The following is a 27,446-nucleotide window of genomic DNA, read 5'->3' on the forward strand; positions in this document are numbered from 1 at the left end:
TAAACTATGAAACAAGTGGACTGTTGTTTAACCATTTAATGACCTGAGCTAAATGCAGAAAGCTTTTCCAAAAAAATGAACCACGTTACAGGCTTGATTCTGAGAAAAAAACAAATAAAGTAGAACAAAGAAATCAAAATATTTTATTTCTTTTTGTTAAAGGGTTTCTTTAGCGAGCCTTTTGATTCTGATCTACAAAGCCTTACTATTTTTTCAACTATATTTTAAAAAGAAAAACTTGTGGCCCGCGAGCGATTCTAACACGACAATTTTGGCCCGCAAGAAAAAAAGTTTGGACACCACTGGTTTACACGCTTCAACAAACAAAGCTGATGACTCTACCTTTAATAGTCACCATTACTTATAAAAGCACACAAAAAAAAAACCAATGCTTTGTTGCCAGTTAACAAATGAAACCCCCTCTTCTTAAAACAGTATGAACCTTTTTGAACTAGGGAGCTGGTTGTAAACTTGGCCGCATAACTTAGATTATAACTTGTGAGCACAATGATATTATATTGTGCTTCCATGTTAACACGTTCTGCCAGGATAATAACATCTTTTCCAAGTTAATTATCATGTGCAAACCAGATATTACCAGGTTCCAACAGTATAATTATATTGTGTCACAAGATAATAACACTTTTTGGGACTTCAGGGGCTGCGTACAACTTTGACCAGTGAATTCAGTTTAGGGTAAATCCTCTGTACATTATTCTTAAGTTAAAAAAAAAAAGCCTTCACTCCATATTTTGCAGATCAGTTTTAATGTCAGTGCAGCATAAAGTCAACACACAGTGAGATATTATGATAAATAAAAGTGGCTGCATTGGTTAAGCCCTACACTAGATTTGTCATTTCATATTTCACATTATGAATGTCAAAGGCTAAACATCTTATACATGTTTGACTCTTTAACATTTCCCTTCATTTCAAACTTAAATTTTTACATTTGTTAATTTATCCAGCTTACTGACACAAATGGCTTGATGAAACTTTTATTGTTCTTTTATCAGCAGTTATCCATGCACCACATCTACAATGATATATTCCACCAAGCTGCAGTGTCACAGAGTTAAGTAATATTAGGATAAACATCATGTCCTTTATTTTTACTTCATATACAAGGGGACCCAGGAGACCCTCTTACAAATGAGCTTCAGCAGAATCTGGAGGAATAAAGAGCGTACATGGAGAGAGGGAGGCCAGCAGGAGAAAGAAAACATAAATATACATTCAGTGAGCAGATGTGAAGTATTTTTTTTTTCTCTCAATGTGGCACCTCGACAGAGCAGTGGAGCCCCTTTTCCCACAACAAGGAGATTTTTAAAGAACTTTCTTTGCACCTGGATTAAAATTTGATTTATTTCCAACAATTCTTACCCCAAAAGACTCTCTGGGACTTTCAGCCACGGCAGCATTTTCAAACATTTGGCCTGAAGACAAGAAAGTTTCATGTGTCCATAAGAAAGTAATGTATGTGGAACTCTTTAACATACCGGTAGCTCAGAGATTGCACAAGACCACTTCGTTCAACATATGAAACAGACAGCAGAAACTCTTTGGAGCACATGCAAAACTTTTAAGTGATCAGGAAAAACTTTCTTGTGCCGAGGCAATACCTTCTCATTATCACAGGAAACTTTCTTGTGCTCACGAGTGATTTCTGTTCACCCCTGAAACGTAACTTTTTATTTTTTTCTGCCCGTTTCCACTTTCGGGACTCCTTACTGGAGCAGAAGGTTTTTCTGAATGCTTAAAAAAATGTAGAGTTTGGTAGGTGTACGGACGTAAACATAATGAATTTATTTGACAAAAAAAGGGCATAAAGTCATTAGCACTGAACCATTATGTAAGGAGATAATGTCAAATTAAAAGACTTAAACCTGAATAATAAACTAAAAAGAATTTGACTTTTTAACTGTGCTATAAAAATGGCACATTTTGGTTGGTGACTGACCCTTTTCTTTTTTAGGTTCTGCTGGTAGAATTTGCAGGCAGAGTTTTTAATATTTCCTTAATCTCGGCTCTTAAAATCAGCACAATGAATCTGGAGCTTTTCAGGCCCCTAACAGCCTGTGGCCCCTGAGCAACTACTTACTACTGCTGATAATCAAATCCTGCTTTCACTTCTGCTTGCACTTCCTTCCTTCAGGTGAAGCTGCAAATCAGCCACAGACTTGCATAAGAAACATTTGTTATTCTCTTTTCTCTGCTTACCGGATCTTTTAGTAGAAAAAGGGGCCTTTAAGTGCACATGCTGCATGAAGCGCAGAGGGACGGGTAGTTTTTAGGGGACGTGTTAGACTGCACAGAGGTTTAAGGCCTCAGTGGTGATGGGCTGGAGGTGGTGAACGCTGTTTCACACCAGAGTCTGTTATCAATCGATGAGGTATATTTTAGTTGGGGTGGGATGAGTTATGGTGGAGATACAAGCGTCTTCAGAGCAGTGGAACACACATCTACTGTAAGTGCATATTATAGACTGCAGCTAGTGTGGTTACAGTCAGTGCCAAACATATACACAACACACTGTGTCAATGCTGTCCTGATAAAAATGCAGGATATTTGACATACTTTTGACCACTTCCAGGTTGTCTTCATATTCTTGGTGTCGATTGTTTAATCTCCACAAAAACGCCCATGAATCAAGTGATAAGCAGCAGAAACACAAAGCGAGAGGCCATGAGTTTTGGATCAACAGCAGGGTTATAATATCAGTTTGTTGTTTTCTCACGTGTCATGATGACAGGAAAGCAGTAGAGCAGGTCATAGGTGAGATAAACACACAGGAACCATCAGAAACACTGACAGAAAGAGAGTGAAAACTCTCACACACTGTTCAAGTACACAGCTACAACCATTAACAGCTCAACTAGCTAGTCCTCACTGAAGATGCTACACAGGATCTATACAATAGTGTCTCTTTTTTACAGCTTCCCTCCAGATTAACTGCTACAGAGCCGCTCACTGCCTCCAGACTCCTCGACGATGTCACATCTATTTACAGAGTTTTACAAAAGCAGGGATGAGAGATTAGAGCGGATGATATTTGAGTGATATTTACTGGAGTGGCAGCACAGCTGGGCAACTCTGGCTTCAACAGGAGCAGATGTGGAGAAGGTGGTTTAAAGTAGAAGGTAGATGTCTTGAGCTAGTTCTATCTAAACTCATGCCTTTGCTCAAATTTTTGTTTTAATCTGTGTTACTCTATTTTTTGATAAATTAACCTTTTTCTGTCCTTTTACTATCTCAAACTTCAGTTGATCAAAAGAGAAACACAAATGCTGATCCCAAATTATGCTCCGTGTCCTAGAGATACACTTTTGTCAGACTGTTTTATATTTGTAAGAGTCAAAGTTGCCCATGCGCACCCTCAACATTTTGCCAAAAGCTTTGCTGTTATGCAGGTTTTGTTTTTCAGGTGGGAAGTGAGTTGTTCAGCACTTGTTCCGTGTGGAAATGATTGTTGCTGTTGTTGCAGACAGAGGTGATGATTTCTTGTTATTTTTCTCCTGTTTGTACTGAACCAGCAGGATCCTCCTTAAAAGAGAGAGAAAAAGAAAAGATTGAAGACTGTTCAGATTAACCTTTATTGGTTTTTAAAATCTGCAACACCTTTATCCATCCATTAACTATATCGCTCCTTTTTTTGGTCGCTAGGGTGATGGAGCAGACCGCAGCTATCATTGGGCGTAGATCAGACTGGCACATACAGAGACAGACATTCATACTAACAACTACAGGCAATTTAGAGTCATCACTTAACCGAAAGGGCATTTCTTTGGACTGTGGGAGGAACCCGGAGAGAACCCACGCATGCACAGGGAGAACATTCAAAACCCACACAGAAAGGCACCCGCCCAGCCGGGGATCAAAACCAGGAATCTAGTAACAGCGCTAACCACTGCACCACCATGCGTAAGTCTAATGACAAGATAAGTTAAAACAGTATTTTATGGGTTTGATTTAATGTACCATTGTGAAAGAGTTTGGACTTGATCTTAAATAATGAAAACAACTATCAACCTGTTGTTTAAAGCTCTGAACAATCAAATACAGCACATCTCCTACCGAGCAAGAATGTTGTTTCCACATCAGGACTCAAAGCTCATGGACACACTGAAGTCAAAAGTTGTCTCTACCTGTTACTGGATGTCCAGTTTGCTCAGGCCGACACTGTGGATGAGCTGTGAGGATTCAGAGGCAGCGCTGTACCCTTGAATAAGCAGGTTCTTGTTGAGGTCTCCCACCCCACTACCAGCCTGCATTTTGGGGTACGGGGGTGTTTCTGCAACGTGACGCTGCCCTCGCCCGTGGGAGTCCATGTCCATCAGGTGGTCCAGAGGGCAGCCGTCCGTCCCCTCTGTGACCGGTGAGAACTCGTGAGCGCTCGCCTGCTCCTCCCTGGACACAGGACTGATGGAGACAGATGGAGAACTTAAAGACACGATGATGACAGAGACAGAACATTTCGTTAATTTGTACTTTTCCAAACACATCTGCAGTATTCAGTCAACTGGATCTTTATTAGGTTTTGCTATGAAAAGATTTCTCCTGTATGTTAACGTGTGTAAAAAAAAATATTTTTCTGTCATAATTTCTAAGATCTACTTTTAGGGGGCTTTTTATGCCTTTATTGGAAAGATAGGACAGTGGATAGAGTCGAAGAACGGACTGCTAATAATGCGATAACAATAAAAAAAAGCTAATAATTGTGCAGCCTGTTCTGTAGATGAGCACTGAGAGGATGATGGTTGTAATGCAAGGGTAAAAGATGAAAAAACAGGTGATCTGTATGTTTGGAGTCACTTCAGAACAGACAAACGGAAATGTGTAAAATATCTCTACTCTGCATTCATTTAAAAACATGCACACTCACACTAAGATTCATGCAAGATTTTTTAAAAAAGTCCTGTGAGAGTTGGCTGAAAACATCTGTAAGAGATAAAGACGTCTTACCTGACATCCATAGACTGGACTCCGTCTGACAGCTCGTCCACACAGATCTTGTTCTCCAGAGGTCCCAGCATGATGACGGGGGCTTCAGCGGGAGTCGGTGCATCTTCCTCCGAGCCGATCGCAGTCTCTGCCCTCATGTCAGCTGCAAACGGACAGTCTTGTTGATTTAAATGGATTTAGGAATCCTTACAGACAATTATAGTGCTGTAGGCCTAATTACATTTATAGGACAACTCACACTTTTCTTGATATTTGGGATAGCAGAGCTGATTTTCAGATAAGGATTTCTCTGATTATTTTGAGATAACAGAGCTTGTTCTCTCACGATATAGACACAATGTTTTGGTGATCTAGACTGCGACATGCCATGCTGCCATTGCCCACACTTATGACTTTATTTCTTTGTTGGTTTTGGGCTTTTGAAACTCTGGGAAAACGGAAAAATCAGTCAAGAGAAAACATCTGTATACTACCTGTTATCAGTGGAAGAAAGAGAAAAAAAAGTGTAGATGCAGGTTTACTTAGGGCTGCCTTTAACTGACTAGTTAAAAAGTGCAACTTCATTCTTAAATCTATAAATAGAGATCAAATACATATTTCACTGTAAATGAGGCGACACACTCCTCAGACTTTGTCTTGTTGTTGATCTATACATAAGTTTTTTAACTTAGTGTGTATTCCTTAATTTTAATGTTTCCTTTTGGTTCCCCTGTGCTGATCCATTTGTCCTAATATAACCCAGTGAGTTCAAAGAATGCTGCAGTGCACTGAGTGTTTGGCTTACTGCTACCTAACCACTAGGTGGCGCTGTTCTCGTGTCTGTCTGATACTGCTGAGTCACTCTGCAGCTGAGACACTTATCTGATTAGATTTGGAGGAAACTAATTGTACAGGAGGGGAAACTGTTTTCCACAGGGAAATTAAAAAAAACGTTTTGAAAAAAAGCAAATAAAAATAACAGAATATGTGATGTGGACAAATAACAGAAAGAGTCACCGTACACATGGAATGAAAAAGATCAAATGGAATTGCCATGACGCAGGAAAGCAGGAGTCATCAGGGGGATGAGTTTATGGTAAATAGATCAATTTAATCAAACGTCCTCATCACTGACATGCTTTACATGTGAAGTAGTCGAGCAGTGATCAGTAAACTTTTAACTCCCGGTGTTTGCTGTCTGTAACGGTCTCTTTGCTCCTCGTACAGCTCCGTTCTACAAACACCTTTTAAAGTTGATTTGAAAAAGTGTGTTTTTATGTTTTGTATGATTTATTTGTGCCAAAATCTGGCATTGTTTATTTAACGCCCTTTTTGCTCTAAGCTTTAAAAGTGCTATACAAAATAAATTCATATTACTATGAATAAAACAATCAAGTTTCAGGATGTGTCTGACATTCACCTGCAGCACCAGATAGAGGCTCCACTTCACTCTTTCTTGTTCTCTTCATTATCTCTTCAATTCTCTGTGAAAACACACAAAACACAACTCAGTTGTAAAATAGTGTAGCTGTTGTTTTGAAGTATTTTTTTCAGACTGTCCTTTTCATCCAAGTATTGCTGTTTTAACATGGGTTCAATTTAATCTATGATCTATGATATGGTTCTCATGATACCAGGTTTTTAATCTTTATTAAAAATGTTATAATAATCAAACAATATCCTCAACAAAAAGAAGTCGTAGCTACCCACCACCTACTCATTTCTTGTTTTTAATGATTACATTGAAGGAAAACTCCTGCCTGATACTGTCTATTGCTCAAACTATGTCTTTGTGCAGTTTAGACAGTGCTCTCTCTCTTGAAAGCAGCTTATGATTAAAAATAAGACTGAACATCTGAATTCGTTTGAAGCTTTGTTACTATTCAATACTATTGGTCATGAGAATAATAAAGATTGTGTCGTTTTGAAACACGCTATCAAATATTTTAACAACCTTTAATCTATGATGTGATCTCTGTTTTGATCACTGATACCTTCTTCCTCTGCTGCCTCTCCTGCTCCTCCTGGATGTGCAGCATCTCTCTCTCCTGCCTCTTCTTGTCTGCCTCTTTCTGGGCTCGCAGGAACGCCTCCTCTCTCTGAAATAACATACAGCAAACATCCAACCATTCACTTTCTCTTTCTGTCTTTGTCTCTTGATGAGTATTACTGGGTTGTTTGACATATTAACTTAAAATACTTCAAGTGCAACATAAATTCCATTGATAAAATGTTGATGAAGCTTGACCTCTCTGTCCAGCTGATCCTGCATGTCCTTCCATCTCTGCTCCTTCTGTCGTCTCTCCTCGTCCTCCTTGTTCCTCCTCTCCTCGTCACGTCTCACTCTGTCCTCCTCAGCCTGCAGGGCAGCTCTCTCCTGTCTCTCTCTCGCCTCCTGCAGCCTCCTCTGCTCCTCCTCCACCCTCAGTCTGGATGCACAGATATACTTTAAGCTGAACAAATGGCCATACAGGAATGTAGGAATGCATCTGTCTGTCATCCTAGTTTCTGAATGCAGTAATTGTTTTTAAATGGATGATGATAATAGTGCTGTTGTTTTATTGCCATTCAGTGAACAGGGACTGGAAACTAGCTTATACTCATTTGTCCCTGCATCAACTGGAGACATTTAAATATATTCAGTTTCTCAACTTCAGAGCAGTAGTTAAAGATTATTTGGAGCTTTTTACTTAATTAATCAGTTATTAGAATATTTGACGACAGTTTAAATTTGAAACTTTTTGTATCAGCTGCTAAGCACAAACACAAACACACCTCTCCTCTTCCTGCCGTTGCCTTTCCTCTTGCTCCTTCTGTATCCGAGCCAGACGTCGTCTCTCTGCCAGCAGTCTAGACGCCTCCTCAGCGTCCGTTGTCCCACCAACACTCCTGCCTGTGGGCGTGCCCGGAGACTCTGAGGGAGGGACATGAGAGGATGGAGTGAGGAGATGGTGCAGCATGACTTAACAAAAATAAACATGCCTTTGCAAATCCTTCAATTATGTTTGTCCAGCCCATGATGTAATTCTGACATTTTACATAAAAAAAGATCTACCATTTTTAAAAGAGGAGATTTACATGACCAAAGCAGCTACATTTAACGGAAACAACAACTGATGAATAGAGAATTTTGTTTTTAGTTACAAAGAGCATTTCAGTTCAAATACATATTTTTGCATTACTTAATTTCAGGCCAATTTAGACCGGATTTTTGAGTCGTACAACTGACTTTGAAGTCAGGCAATTTCAGCCCGTTCACGCCTGGCCAGTTGTTCGACCTGATCAGTCGAAAAAAAACTTGCTAATAGAAATTTGGGTTGTACAACTGGACACAATTGCACATTGAGAGCAGAGCCACAAGCCAATTGCCCAAATCCCAGATGTTTATCCTAAACGTGCCTGCATAAACTGCCAGAGAGCATCTGAAATCACCATGGCAACAGCAGGTAAACCTGTTTATTAATCTTCCCCCTCCTGGTATGAAAGAAACATTGGCAGGAAATATCAGATGGTGTGTGTGTGTGTGTGAGAGAGAGTGAGACTGTTTTTGCTGGTGTAAGTAGTCTACTTAAGCCATACATATGAGACTACTGCAAAACACATAGACCTGACTTCAACCCCACATGCGGGAGTTTTCTATTGACAATTGTGAATGTTGCGATTAAACTCGTAGACTGTTGCGATTAAAAGTCGTGCACAACAATCGAGTCATACAGTGTGAGCACATAAATCGTGAGCTTTGATTGTGCTTCATAAATGAATCAGTTGTACAGTGTGAGTTGACATTCTACAATGACTTTTATACAATTGTATAATTGTATAAATTGTATATTGTATAACTGTATTACATCATAAGCTGATTGTATAACTGAGAAAATCAAATAAGAACAATCAAAATTAATCACAATGGTCAATCGCTTGTCTATTTCTTATTGCTGCATGTTCTTCGAATGGATGGCTTTTATGAAACTTTGAATCATGTGACATTTATGAGTAATCCATGTATCTCAAACACAAACACAAATTTGGTTTTCAACTACATTTAGAATAAATTAAAATGTGCACAATGCCTCCTCCTTGTGTCATGGTCAAAGAACAAAATGTCCCACAGCAATCTACTATAAATACACTCTCAGCACACACACACAAACACACACACACACACACACACTTGTCCTTCACCTGCGTTCAGTTCTCTGCTGGTGGATTTCGGGATCTTTTTCTCCGAGCTCTCAGATTTGGTTGATTTCCTCTCCAGAGTGCTGTGATCTCTGTGGTTCCTGTCGTCATGCCCGGGGGTGGGGGCTCTCTGCCGGAGCGGAGAGGGAGGGTACTGCCCGGGTGAACAGGGTGACTGTGCCCGACTCCTGTTTGACCTCACCCTAAAAAAAAACAACACCAACAGATCAGGTCACCTGTAAAATAATCCAGGTCAGGCAGGTGCATGTGTGTGTGTTTGTGTGTGTTTGGTACCGTTTAGGTGTTGCAGGGCCCTTGCTGTTGGACCTGAAGGATGAACTGCGGGCAGGTGTGTTTGGAAACTCCCCCTGCAAGAGATTTTAAGAAATATTACAGTAATGGTAACAACAAGACCACTTACATTTTCTCTTCCTAACATATTCCGTCTACAAAAAAAGCTCTAAGTTTTACGGGAAATGTGGTCTTAATCCAAAATAGAAGAAAAGGACAGTAATAATAATGCCATTGTGTGCATGTCTGTAAACGTGTGTGTAAAAGTGTTAGCGTGTAAGCGTATGATAATAACTACTTATTTCTAAAGCCCTTTTCAAAGTACAATTCCGCAACAGCGCCAGTATGAAGCTCCGCAGTCATTACGCCTCAAGACGTTCATTTTGATTCTGCAACGGCATAATATTGGTGTCCCAGTCTGTGAATTCACTTTGCCTTACAGCGTTGTGGAGAGCACCGCACAGTAGGAACTCCACATACACACATGTTGAAGACGAAATATCACAGGGACATAAATATCAAGCAATGAAACGACTTAAAGGGGCTTAAAATAACAGTAAAAAACAAAATGTCACAACACTTGCTGCTGTGCCCTTTCTGGCCCAGTCACTGTTAATTAGGTCATGTATGTATTTTTGTGCGTGTAAGTGTGTGCGTTTGTGTGTGTTTATGTGTGTATACGTCTTGGCCTACCGTGGGTGTTTTGGCTTTGGATGGGTCTTCAGGGTGTCCAGCAACGCTCCTGCGGTTGGAAGAACTTCTGTTCGGTCTGTGGTTGCTGGGGGAAGCTGTTCGTTGGGCGACAAAAGACACTGACAGGTCACAAAACACCACACATGAACACACAGACACAGACATAACCACACGCACATACACGGAGAGGTTTACAAAAACACACACAAAGACACAAAATGCACACACCACGACGATAACACCAGGAAACAGAAGAGGAGAAACTTGAGCAGAGTGTTCACAAAATGTCAAAAAGATGGTCTCTGTCTTTTCTAATCCTTATCCCCAAAGAGACATATTTTTAATCGTTTGAGATTAAAAGCTTTGGTACCTTGACATCCAAAACACTAAGTAACATATTGTGACTGATGCAGGTTTAATTTTAGAACTAAATCCAGAACATTGTCAACTGCAGTGAAGAAAAATCAGTGTCAAGCTAAATGTTCGATGTGAATGTGTCATTCTTATTATTCTTGTGTATTTTTTAAAACATATTAATGTTTTCTGATGTGTTAAAAATGTTGACTAGACAAGGCAGATGTCTTTAAAGAAAACAGGCAAATGAAAATAAAAGAATTTGAGTATGTGGGCTTTGATACAGGTCTCAATCTTGGATATTTTTATGTTTTGATATCTTAAATAAATGGAGAAATTTCTTTTTAAGAATAGTACAACAATTGTTTCCCATTATCTTGTGGCGGAAAAGGATGATGGTACATATATTGGCTGGGGAGTATGGGTCCAATTAACTTCTGGTAACCTTAGTGGTCATTTTATAGTTTACGCTTGAATTTGGGGATGACTCTTCTTGTCAGGGGTTTTGCCTCTAAGGCTAAAAACAGTCCTGTTGGAGCATTGTGGAACCTGATGAAGCCTTTACCTAAGAGTTCCTCAAACCATCACCCTTTGATGTGACTCTTACCTGCTCTGTTTTCTCTATTTTGCCAAATTACTAACTCCGAACAGCTTGTGTTGATGATGCAAACATTTAACTCCTTGGCATTAATCATTATGGCTGTAGCACTTTCTAATTTGGTTAATTAAGTAAGAAGTTCCTGAGTGCTGCAGCATCACTCATCAGAAGAAATATTTGCTTTGTTTAAAATCCTGCTCTTTCTTACCTCTCTCGGGTGAATGCAGGGCGGCTGAAGAGTTTGACAGCTGTTTGTTGATTGGTTGCTCCATTATGGGTGGAGACAAGAAGTCACCAACTGACAAAAAAACAACAACAATCAGTCGCACGGACAAAAACACAAGAGTGAATCAATGTGCTCGCTGCTGCTGCTGCACTGAGGGATGATGTAAACGTCACAAATAGGTTCAATAAACTAATCTCACACAGCAAACACAGAAGTGCAGGCTCACACAGAAAATAATCCTGCCGATCGATGAGCCATGCAGGCTGCAGGATAAATTAACCTTGGTGATGTAAGACAGAAATGAAGTAGCAGAATGGAGAGCAGAGTCTCTCTGCAGCCTGCTTCATCATGAAATGGAGTATTTTGATACAGACGCGACCGCTGCAGAGCAATGAAACTGAGGGGCAAAAGTTAAAGCACACCTAAAGGCACCGTGACAACCAGGATGACCCGATATAAAGATCAGTGTACATGCACAGTCATTTTAAAAAAATGATTCAATCCTATTACTGTGAATCAGTGCTGAGAGAAGTATTCAGATGTAACTTGAACAAAAAAACTAAAACCACAAAGTCAAAGGCTTTGTTTCAAGTAAAAGTTCTGCCTTTAAAATGTTAATGAAGTGTTATGAAGCCCGACAACAGTGGTCGCAATATTGGAAATGCTGACTCCACCTAACTCTCAGTCAATCTAGAAACAAAGAGGTTGAGCTGAGGCTGGAAAAACAGCTACAGCATGTTCATGAGTCACTCAACTCAGCCACGCCCCAAATTATGCAAAATAATGCTTACCTCTAACTCTTCGCCTTAAAATGATCAAAACAGATTAAATTCAGCCCCAGACCAGAGATTACCAATACAGAAATGAGCTAGAGATCAAAAACTGTTTATGAACCAGGCTGTCAACATGTTTAATTCTACTGTAAAAATTTACATTTTAAATATTTTTTTTACAGCCAGCCTCAAGTGGACCGTAAAGGAACTGCAGTCTTTTTTGCATTGGCTTCATTTTTCAAACGCATTTTATATTCGGTCATTATTAACCAAGCACCTTAAAAAAGTGGGATTTCATTTTGTATTTGGTTTGCACATTTTCAACTATTTTAAAGGACTTCACCAATAATAATTATTATCATCAATGACTGATCGGTGAAATATCTTCTACCTTTCACTTGTTCATCTTTTACCTTTTTAGATTTCACTATTATCCTCTTCATTTTTCTCTTGATGCTTTTACTTCTTTTTGCTTTAACAGATTTTATTTGTTTTTGTCATTTTTACTTTCTCTTTAATAATGCCTTTACCTCCTTTTCCTGTTTTTATTATTATAAATCTGAAAACAGTTTGAACACCCAGAGCCCAACGTTACACGTGGCCAAAGCTTTTGTCAAACAAAAATTAAAAAATCTATCCATGAATAATTACATTCCCATAGTTAGAATTATTTTTAAGCAATTATTGTCATTTAAGAGGCTTGAACAATGAAATACACAGACAATCAGAGTAGTAATTTTTTTAGGTGCTACATTCAGAACAATAACTCTAGAAACATTAGCACAAGCTTCAACATCTAAGTAAAACTATAACATACATAATCTTTTCAAAGTACTATTCAAAAACATCCTATGCAATTGCAAAACACTGACAGGGACCACTTTATTCCAGCATGTCTAATATATTTAAGTACATTTAGCATCTTCAGTGAGATTTTCAAGACAGAACTTTTACCAATATTTGAATATGTTTGTGTTTTTCACTGTTACTGAAGTACAGGATCTGAATACTTATTCAGGGGTTTCAGGCAAAATAGGTGAAAACGATGGAAACTTTTTATTTATTTCTGCAGGGGATCGTCTGTAATATGGGACAGAGATGATTGGAAATGTCTGGTGGATGTTGTGTGTGTGTGTGTGTGTGTGTGTGTGTGTGTGTGTGTGTGTGCATGTGGGATGATGTTATTGCACTACCCTGTGTGTAGGTGAGGAGGAGTTAGTTTCCTACATAGCTAAAGGGTAAACGTCTGGTATGATGTATGGTGTTGGTGTGCGTCTGCATGTGTGTGTGTGTCTGCATGTGCGTGTATGCTTTTGTGTGTGTGTGCGAGCACCAGAGGGGTGTTACACAGACCAGGCTCCCTGCTGGGAGTGAAATGTGTGCATCACTAAACACGGCCCTCAGCCAGGAAGACGGGAAGTGGAGCAGTCCTTTGTTGTGATAAGGGTGGGGTATATGTGTGCATGTGTGTGTGCGTGTGTAGTGGGAGGGCGCTCCAAACCAGACACTCATTAACCACAGAGGAGAACGTCGAGGGAAGTACTGTACGTGTTGTGAACTGTTGATTAACAGGAATGCACAGTGATGTTTTTCTGATTGGTACAAACAAAAATACAAAATGAACAGTCAATGTTGCAGGTCATATTTGTTAACCCCTAAAGGAATGAAACTGGGTTTTTGAAGAGTTTTTCTTTTCTCTCGGTCTTTTCATCTGATCCATTTTCTGTTTTGCATAAATGAAGCTGAAGACTGTTTTTTCCTTTTTTAGAGCCGGACCTATCCAAAGTATTGTTTCAGGAGCTGAGCCATTTTCTCGCTTTAACAGATACAGAATAGATGAAGGGCTAAACTGAAATATCATTAGTATGGTTTAATTTTGTTGTTTCATATTCATGCTGTGGTACTACTCATCTGGATCTTTTTGGTCTCATTCTGAATTCTTCAGCCTTGGATTAATAGATTAAAAAACGATTAAATACGTATTTTCTTTACTTCCAGCTTTTTTGTCACCACCAGACTAGTGTTGTCACGAAACCAGAATTGCGACTTTCGATACGATAATAGTAAAATTCTAGTAAAATGATATCCGTACCTGTTTCTATATCAGGACAACCAATATGGAATTTTTGTTTTTAATCATCCAAAATTGCAAGCAAACTTCTGCACACTCAGAATTGCATGGTACCGAAATGTAAAGTTTAAATTTGTGCAATATGGGCAGTGCTCTCTCTCTCTCTCTTCCGGTTAAAAATTAATTAATATTTGTAGTTTTTTCAGCTATATCAAATGTATTGTTCTCAAACATGTGGTATCCAAATGTATCAAAGTGTTGAACATTTCGACAACCGTACACCAAACACAGAACACACACATCGTACACAAACTGCAGGACCATAAAACAGCAGCATGCAGACAGAGGAACAGCTGCAGGTGAGACAGCAGGATTCCTGGTGGCAGGGGAGCGGTATGAGCGTGGGGCACAACACAGAGTTATGTGGTCTGTACCGTTACGGGATTGGCTGGCGCTGGAAGCAGCAGGAAGCCCATTGGGCTGCGCGGAGCCAATGGCATGGCAGGGCGGGGTCTTAGGGTTACCTGGGCAGCAGGTGAAGCAGAGCGGAGAAAGCAAAGCGTTACACACTCTCAGCTCATCAACACAGACGCACGCACACAACGTGTCCGTTTACATTCACACACACGCTGAGATAAACAGAAAAGACACATTTCCCAGCAAAAAGTGCCACATCAAAACCAGAAGGTAAGTCGAAACCATTTTCAGACAAAACAAGATTCAAAATGCAACGTGAATGCTTCTTGCCAACATGAGAGTGGAACATCATGCAAATAAGCAGAGAGGCCAACACTGCCTTCAAAAGAAACTGAAATCGACATGCGAGGCTGAACATTGTAATAACTGTTGCTATGGTGACTGGCCATACAGTTTTAGAGGCCCGATTTTGAGATTTTGAGCCAAAATCCACAAAGACCATGAATGACTCACAGGATTGGATGTTTGTAAATCCAACAGCTGAAGATACATTTTCCCAATCGTGACAGGTCAATGTCAATGTAGCGCAAGAAAAAAAGTGAGAGGATCATCCAAAAAATATTTGGGATTAAACCTCTGATAACCATGAATGTCACACAATTAAATGGAAATCCTTTTAGTAGCTTTTGAGATAATTGAGTCTGATGGTCAACCGACTGTCATTTTTGTCGCCAGGGTTCGTTTTCAAATACAGTTTTTGTTCTCTTTGCAGTGGGAGGAAAAATTAACTGTTTGGAAGTTTAAAGGTACATCAGCACCGTCATATGATATACGTAGTTGGTGGCATCAAAGAAGATTTCTTGCCTTCCCCTTTCTTTCATTTAAAACTAGCAACACAGAAATATCTCAAACAGAGTTAATGGTATGCTAAAATATAAGTGCAGAGGATGTAATGAATGATGATAGATTTTCTGGTGTACTGGCTGATTTGGACATTCAGCTGTATTTACTCCATCCATAGTATACAGCTAAAAAAATGCAGCGGAACAAAGTCCACGCTGCTTACAAGCAATGCATTCTGGTTCATGAATAACCCTGCTGTCTTAGCTCAGCTAGCAGGAGAAATCATCGTTCTATGTGGATACATCAGCACTGAGGAACCTATTGCTTCAACCGGCTATATTTACCATCAACAGTAATTGGACTTCTCACAAAAGAGGATAAAAATCTCCTTTAATGGTTGGAATAGTTCAAGATGAAATATTTCAGATTGTTTTCTGGATCTCTTTTAAACAATTTTAGACTTATAGTTGAGTTCATCCTTGAGAATTTGCTCCCTTTAAAAACTCTGTTTTTTTTTAAATAAAATGTAGAGTTCTGTTTTCATGGTTTCAACAGCGTTTGTACTAGCTGTCAGTTTACATACTTTTTGCATAATTAATTCTGAAGCATTCCATGATACCAGGCTGATTTATGGTCTAGAAGGCCAGCTTTGGTAATCCATTTCTTTCAGATAAGACAGCTTTGCAGGATTTTTACTGGACAAGTTGAAACCAGAGGAAAATATGCAGCACCCACACACATACACACACTTTGCGTCTTTAGTGAGTGTCTGTCCTTTAATCGAGTGGTGCTGTAAGATGAGATGCTGCTGTTTCTGCTGCAGTGAGCGTTCTGCTGGGGGCCCAAGCGATCCCAAAACAGCCTCTCTGCCCCTCAGTCAGCCGGGCCAGAGCCAGACAAGGCGCTGATCCCGAATCAGTGCCAGAACGGCTGGGCCTGATGGGTACTGTGAATAATTGATGGCGTTATGAATGCACCACAAGATCTGGAGCCTGGCTGGTGGCGCTGTGGCCTTCTGCCGGCCCGACATGACAGCAGAAAAATCCCAAAGATGATGTGATAAGACAGAAAAAATACGCAAATTAAAAAGAGATGGATGTTGGCAGAGTAAACCGCCTCATGTCGCAGTTCGTCGGAGTTTATGTGAGTGGCCTTGGTGTGTTCAAGGTTGATGTGTAACTCCAGCTCCTCTGGGAATGAGACAGCCCAGCTCGGAAATAACAACAGAGCAATGACACACACATAAACACACACCTGTGGCACTTTTACAGCTAAAAACATCAGCTAACACACACTGCTGATTACATATGTGACTGTAAACACACTTAAAGCCTCTTCTACCCCTGACGAGATTTACAGACAAAGCAGTGAGCAGCTCCTGCATTGCAGCCTCCACACCCTTTTCCACCCGCTGCCCCTCTCCTCTTTACCTCCATTACTTCTCCTCCTCACATCCCCACCTTCCTCTCTTTATCCTCATTTCACCTGCTCTCCTCCCACAGTCTCCGCTTTGTCTTCCCCACCCTTTCATCCCACCATCCCCCCTCTGTCTTCCCCCCTGACCTCCAGACCTCCCTCATTACCTCTCCTCCCAGCCCCCATCAGTATCCGCCCGTTTGCTCTCTCCTGTTCTACATCTCAAACCAACCCTCCAATGACATCATCGCTTTCCTTCTTTCTCCACCACAAACCCCCCCCCCCCCCCCCGCCCCCATCACACTCACCCTCCACTCCGTCAGGCGGTCCTCCCCACGTCCAGCGTTTAGGCCTGTTATCCAGGTGGTCTCCCCCTTCACCTCCACCTCCTCCTCCTCCTCCTCCTCGTCTCTCAGCGCCTCCGGCTCTCCGGCGCACCAGGGCCTCCAGCCGCTCCTGCTCGTTGCGTTCAGAAACAGGGAAGAACAGACATTCTCTCACTGAGCCATCGCTACGACGACGGATGCCAGGCGATGCACAGGGAGACGGTTGCGCCATAGTAACCGCATGCACACCGCAGCGGCCTCGCCCCTCCGTCCTCTGTTATGTGTCTGCCGTCGGTCACCAGCACTCGATCGCTCAGTGATACATAATACAGCAGCTCTCTCGCTCTCTCTCTCCTCCTCTCTCTGTCTGCTGCTCCCTCTAGGTAGCTCTGACTCCCTCTCTCTCTCCCTCAACCTCTCTCTCTCTCCTACCTCGCAATTGCTAACCCCACCCTCCCTCTCCCTCTCTCTCTCTCTCTCTCTCTCCCTCATGCTTTCTTATCTTCCTCGATCTCCCTCCCTCTCTCGCTCTGTAATGACTAACTCTATATCACAGAGCAGTTTAATCAGACAGGAAGAGGCTCAATGCAACCTGTCACCACCCCCACGTACATGCATGAACACACACACACACACACACACACACACACACACACACACACACACACACACACACACACACACACACACACACACACACACACACACACACACACACACACACACACACAGTGGGTGGACTGGATACTGATATTGGTTGAACTGGTTTTATCTCCAATTCTCCTGTTTTTGCTCCCCTAGTCTCTGATTTTATAGTTGTTGTTTTTTTTTATTGCTAGTTGATTTTAAATGTCTTCTTGCTTTTCTTTGAATTTTCTTTGTGTCTGAAACATAAACAAATCTACTTTTCCTTTTTTCTACCCTCTCCAGCCGTTTCTACACTCAGTTTAATACATGTAAAACAAACAGTCATTTACACATTTGTGTTCTTAGCAATAATACATAAAGCACAACAGTAAAACAGTACAATATCCTTGATACATAACATGCCATAACACAAAAAAAGGAACTTTCCATATTTTATCTGCCTAGCACTGTGAAAACACGCTAATTTCTTTTATTATTATTATTTGAATCAATTGATTTTATCTTGATCTTTTCCAGAGTTGTGCATATTAATTTGATCTTTTGTTCGCTGATAATGTTTTAAATTTATAGACATAGAACTGCTTGACTTCATCTCTCATCTATCTGATGTTTATTTAATTTAATTGATGCTTCTTTTATGTTGTGTATTTTCTCTGTTTTTGTCTTTTTTTACAATGAAAGAAATACTTAATATAATAATAATTTGATCTTTTTTTTGGAGGAGGTCCTTAAAACCAGCCCTTTCTGGTTTCATACTTCTCCTGCAGACATCTAAACTTTCCTTGTTTTGAAATGTTGTTTTTGCAATAAATATGTACTATATGTACTTTATGTGTGCTTGCAAAAAAAATAAAAATTAACAACAATCTTAATTGTGTGAACTTTAAAGGAAGAATGGATATCCTCTGTAAATGTCTCTCTGATTCATGACTGTCTACAATGAGTGAGAAGCTTGAGTCCCACCAGCTGCACTGTTGTAGAAGCCATGTTTAAATCATGTTTACATCACGTTTACATGGACGGGACGGCCTTGTGTATAAAAGCAGTTTTGGTCAAGAAGTAGAGCAGCCTTTCCAAAACTTAAGACTGCCGCAGCTCGCTTTAAAATACAAAATTACTCCGGGGCCCATTGTAAAAAAAAAAGTATGACTACATCTATTACTTTCAGTAAGGGTAAAATAATTGGACATGACAACATGATATTATGGCAAGATAGACACAAAAGTTTACTTAACATTATGTCCATGAATAGTCATAACAAGCCTTACTAATCACTTAAAGAGTTGACTCATGGTAAATCATCATTATTGTGATATTTCTTTTATTTTTAAAATTGGTGGAGGGCTTTTCGCAGCCCACCTGCAGTACCCACACGGCCCACCAGGGGGCTGCGGCCCACACTTTGGGAAGCACTGACGTAGAGAAAAGAACAATAACACAGCCTACTCACTGCTTATTTGGATGTCAACTTAGTGTAATTAGATCACAGTCATTCCGAGTCAATTTATGTGCAATATGAAGCTATGAGTTAACTAAAGAGCGTTAACATTAGCCTGCTTACACAACAATGCAGGCCACAGGCAATTACAGTACAAGCACAGGACAATTCGTGCAAACGCGAGCGGAGAGGGGTTTGAAGTGTGCCACTGGAGGAGAGCGGACGCTTCAGAATAGCAGAGGTGTCGAAAACACATGCTGGTGATCAAGGGCGACTTCTACTGGATGAAAAGGTTGCACATTCTTCCTTTAATGTTTTATCAAAAACCTATTCATAAAGCAACTGGTTTTCTCAGCTCAGTGAACAAATTAAATGTGCATTTATAGAATAAGAAACAGTTTAACCCACAAATAGGGGTGTGGCTTGACTATTTTTGAAGAATCTAATCAAATCTAATCTGCCATTTCCTGCTTTAGATTGAGGTATTCATTATGTAAAAAGCAGCACTTTATCTAAGACAAGACACTACACTAGAAACAAGTCCTTCCTGTCTTTTATACCATAATGATGTGGGTAATTTAAGATATAACAGCCCAGTGTATATCCATTATTCACATATATATTAATATCAGACATTCTAAGCGATTTGATGGGTTATTACAGAGTTTCTGCAGGCTGTTTGAAATTCAACACCTCCTTTAAGATGATATTAAATGAAGAAGAAAGTATGACAGAAAAGATAACAGTCCAGGATTAATAACCCCAGGTTTATAGTACTGTCAGCTGTATTAAACACACAAATCATCATGTTTTAATTGATCAAAGTAATAAACTTGGAAGCAGGTAAGCCTCAGAAAATGTGTGAACGGGACCATTAGTTATTTATGGTTAGCATTTTCTACTAAGAAAGAAAGACGAAGTGACAGTGTTTGCTGCGGGTCTTATGGCGTCAACTGAAACTTGGTAGAAAAAAAGGATGTAGCGCCTCGTACAACACAGCCCACTGTCACTACAATCCCACTGTTAGCTTAGGTGTGTAACATCTCTTGACAGCCTGCACTTTTTTATGTGCAATAGTTGAGAAAAATATTTGTATGTATTAGTTGCTTGTACTAGAACAATTTAATATTTCCTTGCATGTGCATATTGGTATCTATGATCACGTGCAGACAGTTTTTTTTTGTAGAAACTAAGATGCAAACACAGAGAAGTCTGTCTTTCTCTTTAGCTCAGTTTTCTTCTCTTTCTGCTAATTTTGGATCTGCTTCTATTTACAACCACAACCCCAAACCGTTTGTTTTCATCTACGACTGTTGATGTTGCAGCGTTAGAAAGCAGACAGCAGTTCTTCTGTATATACAGAACCTGCACAACATAAAGCTGATACACTGCTCCAGTATAGAGTCTATACATAAAGGATGGAAATGCCCCACATCAGCACTGGGGGTGTGTTTGCTGAAGGTGCATGCAGAGTCACGCACAGACTGCAGGACGGGGGATGGTGGTGGTTTTGATCGTGGTGGGGAGTCAAGAAGAGAGATTTAAAGAGAGAGACATAACATGGGTGGGTGGGGGGGGGGGGGTAGAAGTGTAGAGAGATACAGAAGATGCAGATCAAAGGCTGCAGAGTGCTGCACGGCCATTTTCTGTGATTCAAGGTTTTTGCTGAATCCCTTTATCAATAACCCTACTGACTCAAAGTCCCCGTGAAATTAAAAATGCATTTCCTGCTTTTAATCCAGCGTCCCCGTGTTAAACGTTCATTTATCTGCCACATACATTTCAATGAAGCGTTATCTAAGTATTTTTACATCAAAATACGCTCTAATGACAATATTTGCCTTTTTATCAAAGCTAGGTGTAGTTCAACAGAACCACGATACCATTAAAAGAGGGGAGAAGAACATAAAACATACTGCGGCAAAGTGAAGTAGTCAATTAACTGCTCAACAGAGGATTCAATTGCAATCAATTAGTCATCTACATAAATAGATTCTGCATGACATCATCAGATGAAAGCTGACTGGTGATTTTTAGACAAAAAACAATCAACATTATTTTAAGGTACCAGGCACAAAAATGTACAAATGATCTCTTGTTATAGATTTTGATAATGACGTTTAAAGAAATCCTTTATACCCAAAGCAATCACATTTTGATCTATTTATTATTCTTTTACACATCTTTATTTGTGTAGATCTTTTAAAGGAAAAGTTGTATCTTCAAACATATTTAAAAAGCAAACATAATGGTTCAAATTTTAACTGTATAATTTCCCTTTAATTTTAATTTTCTTTACTGTTAAAAAACAAATAATTAAAAGAAGTCATCTTTTGCTCCGACAGGTAGCTTTACCTATTCTCTTACATTTTATAAACCAGATTATTAAAGGTAAATCTTAGTGCAGTGAATTCTTAGCAATAAAACACTTCATTGAAAATAAACAATTTTATTCATTATTCTGTTTTTCCTTTTGTAAAAATATATTGATCTTGTTTGATATCTTTTCCTTTTCAGAGGTGAAATATGTGCTTGTCACTGCACTTCGAGCATCGACCGTCTGTTCCAGGAAATGCCACATGATAGGCCCGGCTGTGATGTCATAGCCCCGTGAGACTGACCGATCATTATGTCATTTAGATTTGCATATGAGTGTGTGGAGGGGAGGAAGGGGGAGGGGCTGTTAGCATGCAAACACAGCCTTTAAATCAATAAGAACAGTGACCCCCCCCTCTGAGCAGCAAATGGTGAACTCTCTGTGGATCACGCTGTCACTGGCTCGTTAACCCTTCATGTGCTGCTTAGCATTTCAACACGCACTAATAATTCATATGCTACCTTGAGCTGAAAGCGTTATCGCACATACGCAGAATCCAGCTCATGCTCGACTCACAAACGGGATTATAATAATGTGATGTCAATGGTTCTTATCGGCCAAGTGATGCCCACTCATGACTCATGCGGCGTGATGAGATTTATTTATGATCTAAAGGCACTGACCAGGAACAGAAGAGGCTTACAGCCAACAAATTCAGCTCTGACGGTGATCAAGAAGACTATTCTGATCAATTCAGCCATCTATTCCAGCTGTGTTAATCAGGATGGATATTAATAAGAATTGTTATACTCTTCCATTATTGGCCTGATTCCTTTTAATTCTGATTCTTCCCTGAACTCAGGTTAGAAGCAGAGTTAAATAAAGGCATGCATGTGGCTCTGCATGGCACTAATATTGTTAGATAGGATATTTTTCTTGGTCAAAGGCACGCACAATTAATTGCACATTCATCGTTATTGCGGTATGAGCATTTGTCCACTAACAACCCGGGCTAGCGAGTCGTTTTCAGGCCTGCTCCCCTAACCAGAACACATCCCTGCCACAGCTTTGTTAGCCACCCTCTAGGTCAAAACATAAAGTCAGAGTCAGTGTGTTGGGACTGTAGGTCTGATGCAGAAAAGCAGCCACACTTGTCATGATTCAGTTGAACGCACACACATTAGTCAGCCGACAGAAAGTCATTAGAGCTTCTGCATTAATTACTTGGTCTTCCCTTAAACTTCGGTTCAGTCGAACAACAGCTGGAAATACACTGACTCTGTTATGGATCGACACAATTAATTCAGCGGCAGAGGAAAAAATAGGAGAAACAAGAGGTGTTTCCTGGAGGTGAAGAGGCCTCTCGTCACAACTGCTCAGTTTGAGTTTGTCTATGTAAATACACAGAGTGGTGGAGGGACAAAGGGAGAGGATAGATGATGGATTTGCAGACACAGAGGAACATGCAACATAACATTTTGCCACATGACTTGAAGATAATATGTTTGTTTTTTTTATCTTCCTAGCACTTCTGTGATATGACCAAGCAATGACACAAGATCCTGCTTTCTCACTTCTTAAAACATGCAGTGAATGCATCATCAGTGTGCCATGAGCTCTGACCTTCTCTGCCTCCTGCTGCTGCCGTCTCCTATCCTCAGCAGCCGCCCTGCGTTTCTTCTCCTTCCTCCTCTGCTCCTCCATCTTCCTCCCTCGCTCCTCTGCGCAGCGCTCCAGCTGCTGCTGCACACGGCGCTCCTTATCCTGCAGCAGCTCAGATATCTCTGAACACACACCCAGGACACACAAAGGATTTGCTGAAATACTTAGACACAGATTCTGTGTTGAAATTGGGAAGATTTTCTACCTTTTTTCTGCACAAAATGAGGAAAATATTGTACTTTTGACTACTACAACATGAGAACAATAGGGCAAAAATGTGCTTGTATGCTACCGGACTGGGCAATAAAGGTTTAAGTAATTTCTTTACACAGATAGTAATTTAAGGAAGGGTCTTTCTTAATTTCATAACAATAAAATTACATAATGTGAATTAAACTTCTCCTGTAGTCACAGAGGATTTTTATTGGCATGTTGGGTGTTTAAATATGACATCATTTAAAAATGTCTTCGGTTGTTGTTTTGATTATGAAAGCCTGAAAGTTGTTGAAGATATACAATAACATTTAGACATCTAGATGAAGATGGCCATTCTGTACGCAAAACTGTGTTTAGGATCTTCTGAAGAAAACAAAAAGACCCAGTATGTTCGCCTAGGATTAAAAATACATCTCACATGGGAAACGTTCCACACACATTAGAGGCTAATTGAATTTGTTTGAAAGAGATGTAGAAACCTTTAATATGGAAAAACTTGCGTTACATGGATTGACATTTCATTTTAAACTTGAAAGCAGAGGTTGACTTTAATAACAGTCCTGCAGACCTCTGATCTTTTGTGCTGATTAATTGTATGCTGTGTTGCTGTTTTTTACCTGTTAATTCTTGCTTTTATTGTATTGTTGCCTATTTATCCTGTTGCTAAAATCTAAGACTCATTTGATCATATTCAAATCTGCATCATGCTGCTGAGGGAGATGCTTGGCTGTTTTGTTGTTTTGCACAAAGACAACTGAGACTAAAATTCTGAATACATTTAAATGTTAACTTTTGAATAAATGTGTATCAGCACTAAAATAAACTCGAACAGTTCTTATCAGCAGTTTAATATTCTACGTTGCCATAGAAATGGAAATGTTTTCATAATCCAGACAGCCTCTCTGTGGAAGTGCACGTTTCCATGGCAACTGATCAAACTCTGTCTGCTGATAAAGATGGTGTAATACAGCTAAAGCTACACAACAAGCAGGAAGTGGACCTTCATTTAAGACAGGTTTTATCATATTTAGACTATCATTCAGTTTTATTGTTCATGCTTATTGTGGTAAATTGCACAGGATATGAATGCTTCCGGTTCCTACACCATAAACAAGTATACCCACACTGCATACAAAGTGTGTGTGTGTGTGTGTGTGTGTGTGTGTGTGTGTGTGTGTGTGTGTGTGTGTGTGTGTGTGTGTGTGTGTGTGTGTGTGTGTGTGTGTGTGTGTGTGTGTGTGTGTGTGTGTGTTTGAGACAGATGAACAGGACAGACCACACAGAGCTCCACCAGCTGGAGAGTTAGTCATACCTTGTGTCTTCTCTCTGTCCTCCTGTCGCTCTGTTGCTAAATGATGTCGAGAGCCTTGGGACAATTGGAAGAAAAATGAAAGGTCACTTCAGCTCCATGCAGGTTGCACATATGTTTTAAACTTAACTGTAGAAATATTTAAACTATTAATGCCCAACTGTGAAATTATTCCACTACAAGTATCAGTATCTATGTCTTCTTTATTTTCTGAATGACTGCACTTTGATGTGTTTTACAGGTTTTAACATACATTTCCTTTGATCTTATGTGTCCTTCTATGGGATTCATTCAATTATCTGTGTTTTTTTATGTCTGCCATTTTAACTGACTGTGAAGGATTTTTGTTTTTAATCTGCAATATAAATAAAGTGGCTTGGACTGGAGTGAGAAACACCTGCAAAAAAAATCTGATGAAAGTACAAGTGTGTAAGTAAGCAGTATTTGAATTAAAAGTAGTTAATTTGTGTACAAACATAGGGCCTACTTAAAATCAAAAGAATGTGCACTCATATGTGATGTGAAATATTATCTCAAGTTAAAATAACATTGGGTGCATGAACAACACTGCTTTTGAAATTCAATACTTTATTACTATTTTTATTTTTGACTGAATGTTTTCACAGCACACATTTAAAGAAAATAACACTGTTTTTATTTTAGAAGAGTAGAGGTATAAAGTTTTATAAAACAGAAATATTCATCCATTTGCAAGTACAGTACTGGAATACAGTGTTGCTTTTAATTTGCATCTTGTCGTTGTCATTGGTTTGCCGATTTGTAATAATTCCATGTGATTTTGATGACAGTTACAATCTGTCATTTCAAGAAAAAAACTATTCTGCTAAATGAAAAGTATTTTATCACCCCTGCAGGGAATTAAAAACTCAATCAAGGCAGAGGAACACAAAGATAAATAAAGATCATAAATATTAGAGAGGAAAATAAAAGACCAAAATAGAACTCAGACACGATGTTCACTTGCAGCATCTTCACTTGGTCTTCGTTTTCTTCATCTTGTTGCTGTTTATATTTTTAGTTTGCTCTGCCCTGGATTATGAGGACAATGGAAGCTAATCAAAGCGTGTGAAATGTGACTAGAAATGTACCTGTAGGACTCCTGTGATTGGACGGTGATCGACAAGGAGAAGGATTCCTACTGGTAGTCAGTGTTGTCAGAGGAGGGGCCAGCGCTGTGTTTTGGAGAGAACAGTCAGACATGATTCATGGCACAGCTGGCCAAAAGGCAAATACAGCTAAAAATATTAATGCTCGAGTGCAAAACGTGACTGCTGTGTTTATCAATAAGGAAGAGGCTGCAATACTGGCAGGCATGGCATGCAAATGCGATAAATCTTCTGTCAGTCAACGTATCGCCTTTGGGGTCAGGGGTTAGCATAAACTGTCAGTGTGGGACCCCTGAGTGTAACCCTCAGACCGTTTCCTGCTATGTTGGTTTTGCTCAGTATGTCAAGCTGACATGAAAACTGCCCGAGGATGACAATGGACCAACGTCTATGTACTCAAACACACAGGAGGGGAGGGCTGCTCTTCTTAGCCACTTACACACATATGTCATTAGATATGTAAATACATGCAAATCTGAGCTAAATCCCAAGTGTCCCATGGGTTCTTCTACTCGGTTGCATCTGCACTGGAGATTACATCACGTGCAAAAATAGATCTCATGTTTTACAGGCAGTAAATATCATTTCTATGTAAGTAATAAAGGACTTACGACCAATAAGCATTTTGAATAATGAAAGATTTAAGGGATATTTAGCAGTTATCCTATCTGGCATCTAATAGGATGCAGAAATGATCTTAACATAAAGCTACATGTTCTTTTTTCTATAATTAAAAAAAGAAACATTTTATGTTACATGTGTGTTTTTCTTACATTGCAGAGTTGTTTTTTAAGGCTACTTATAAAGATCATATGTCCCTCACCTTCTGACATCAGTGTAACACGTTAAAACTATGTTTTTTAACTGAACCTTGCAGGTTTTTAATAATCTAGGATAGGAATGCCAATGTGTTTAAAAATGACCTCCATGAATTTCCAGAGAGATGGCAAAAGAAGCAACCCTGCCCGCTCTTCTTTGTTATTATTATTTTAAAATAAAAAACAAAGCATACTGCAGCATTACATGAAGAAATCTTGAACTCTGGCGCACCTTGTCCTCTTAACATGCTCTTTTAAAGGAAATCTATTTGTATTTAAGTCTTATCAAGAAGGAGCCCTACACCTTTAATATGTCTGCAACACCCATTTCTTTCGCAGCTATGGGGAAATGTGCAAACGAGAGTATTAATCCTCACCTTTCATCTCAGGGAGGCTTGAGGCCACTTCAGTCATCTCAAAGGTCGTCGAATGTTTTCACCGGAGATACCTGACAGGAGCCGGGAAACCGTGAAAAACCACCGGGGACCGCCCGGTGCAGCACAATGACTCAGGAAAAGACGGAGGAAAATATGATGCTGGGAGTGAGAGGAGCCTATGGAGGAGAAAGGGAGGGGAGGGGTGGGTTTCTTTCATATGGCTGAAAGCTAACATAAAGATACAAGTGTGCGGTCATCTGTTTACTTAAGAGATACAACTGCTTATTTTGAAGCCATGTTTTAATTATGTTAAAGCAGCAACGTTCGGAAGTACTTTCCCCTTACCTGTACCTTTAAACATTAAATACTTTTTTTATTTTAAGAGCTTTACATGTTCCAAATATTT

General features: G+C 39.8%; 1 protein-coding gene across 5 annotated transcripts; it reads right to left on the reverse strand.

Moving 5' to 3' along the window:
• Positions 1 to 750: 750 nt before the first annotated feature.
• Positions 751 to 27,200, reverse strand: map7d2b (MAP7 domain containing 2b). Of its 5 annotated transcripts, none has more exons than XM_020645928.3 (17): positions 27,041 to 27,200; positions 25,828 to 25,911; positions 24,722 to 24,775; positions 23,155 to 23,315; positions 17,111 to 17,258; positions 14,561 to 14,650; positions 11,265 to 11,354; positions 10,105 to 10,199; positions 9,415 to 9,488; positions 9,124 to 9,323; positions 7,717 to 7,855; positions 7,190 to 7,370; positions 6,936 to 7,040; positions 6,362 to 6,425; positions 4,963 to 5,104; positions 4,146 to 4,440; positions 751 to 3,543 (listed from the first exon to the last, which is right to left on the reverse strand). In XM_020645928.3, the coding sequence occupies exons 1-16, from the start codon at positions 27,075 to 27,077 to the stop codon at positions 4,149 to 4,151; spliced, it is 1,956 nt and encodes a 651-aa protein (XP_020501584.2). In that variant the 5' UTR covers positions 27,078 to 27,200; the 3' UTR covers positions 751 to 3,543; positions 4,146 to 4,148. The 5 variants fall into 5 exon arrangements, with proteins under 5 accessions (XP_020501584.2, XP_020501583.2, XP_020501582.2 ...); XM_020645927.3 differs by having other exon boundaries at positions 4,146 to 4,419; positions 10,105 to 10,223; XM_020645926.3 differs by having other exon boundaries at positions 10,105 to 10,223.
• Between the last annotated feature and the right edge of the window lie 246 nt (positions 27,201 to 27,446).

Source organism: Labrus bergylta, chromosome 20 (genome assembly GCF_963930695.1).
Source record: "Labrus bergylta chromosome 20, fLabBer1.1, whole genome shotgun sequence".
NCBI lineage: Eukaryota > Metazoa > Chordata > Actinopteri > Labriformes > Labridae > Labrus > Labrus bergylta.

Bases quoted from the DNA above. Each gene is read 5' to 3' on its own strand.
- map7d2b (XM_020645926.3), bottom strand. From the start codon at position 27,077: ATGACTGAAGTGGCCTCAAGCCTCCCTGAGATGAAAG. The intron at 25,912-27,040 runs GTGAGGATTAAT...TCCAAAACACAG, and splicing joins AAGCCTCCCTGAGATGAAAG to CGCTGGCCCCTCCTCTGACA. The intron at 5,105-6,361 runs GTGAATGTCAGA...GTCCGTTTGCAG, and splicing joins GCCTCTATCTGGTGCTGCAG to CTGACATGAGGGCAGAGACT.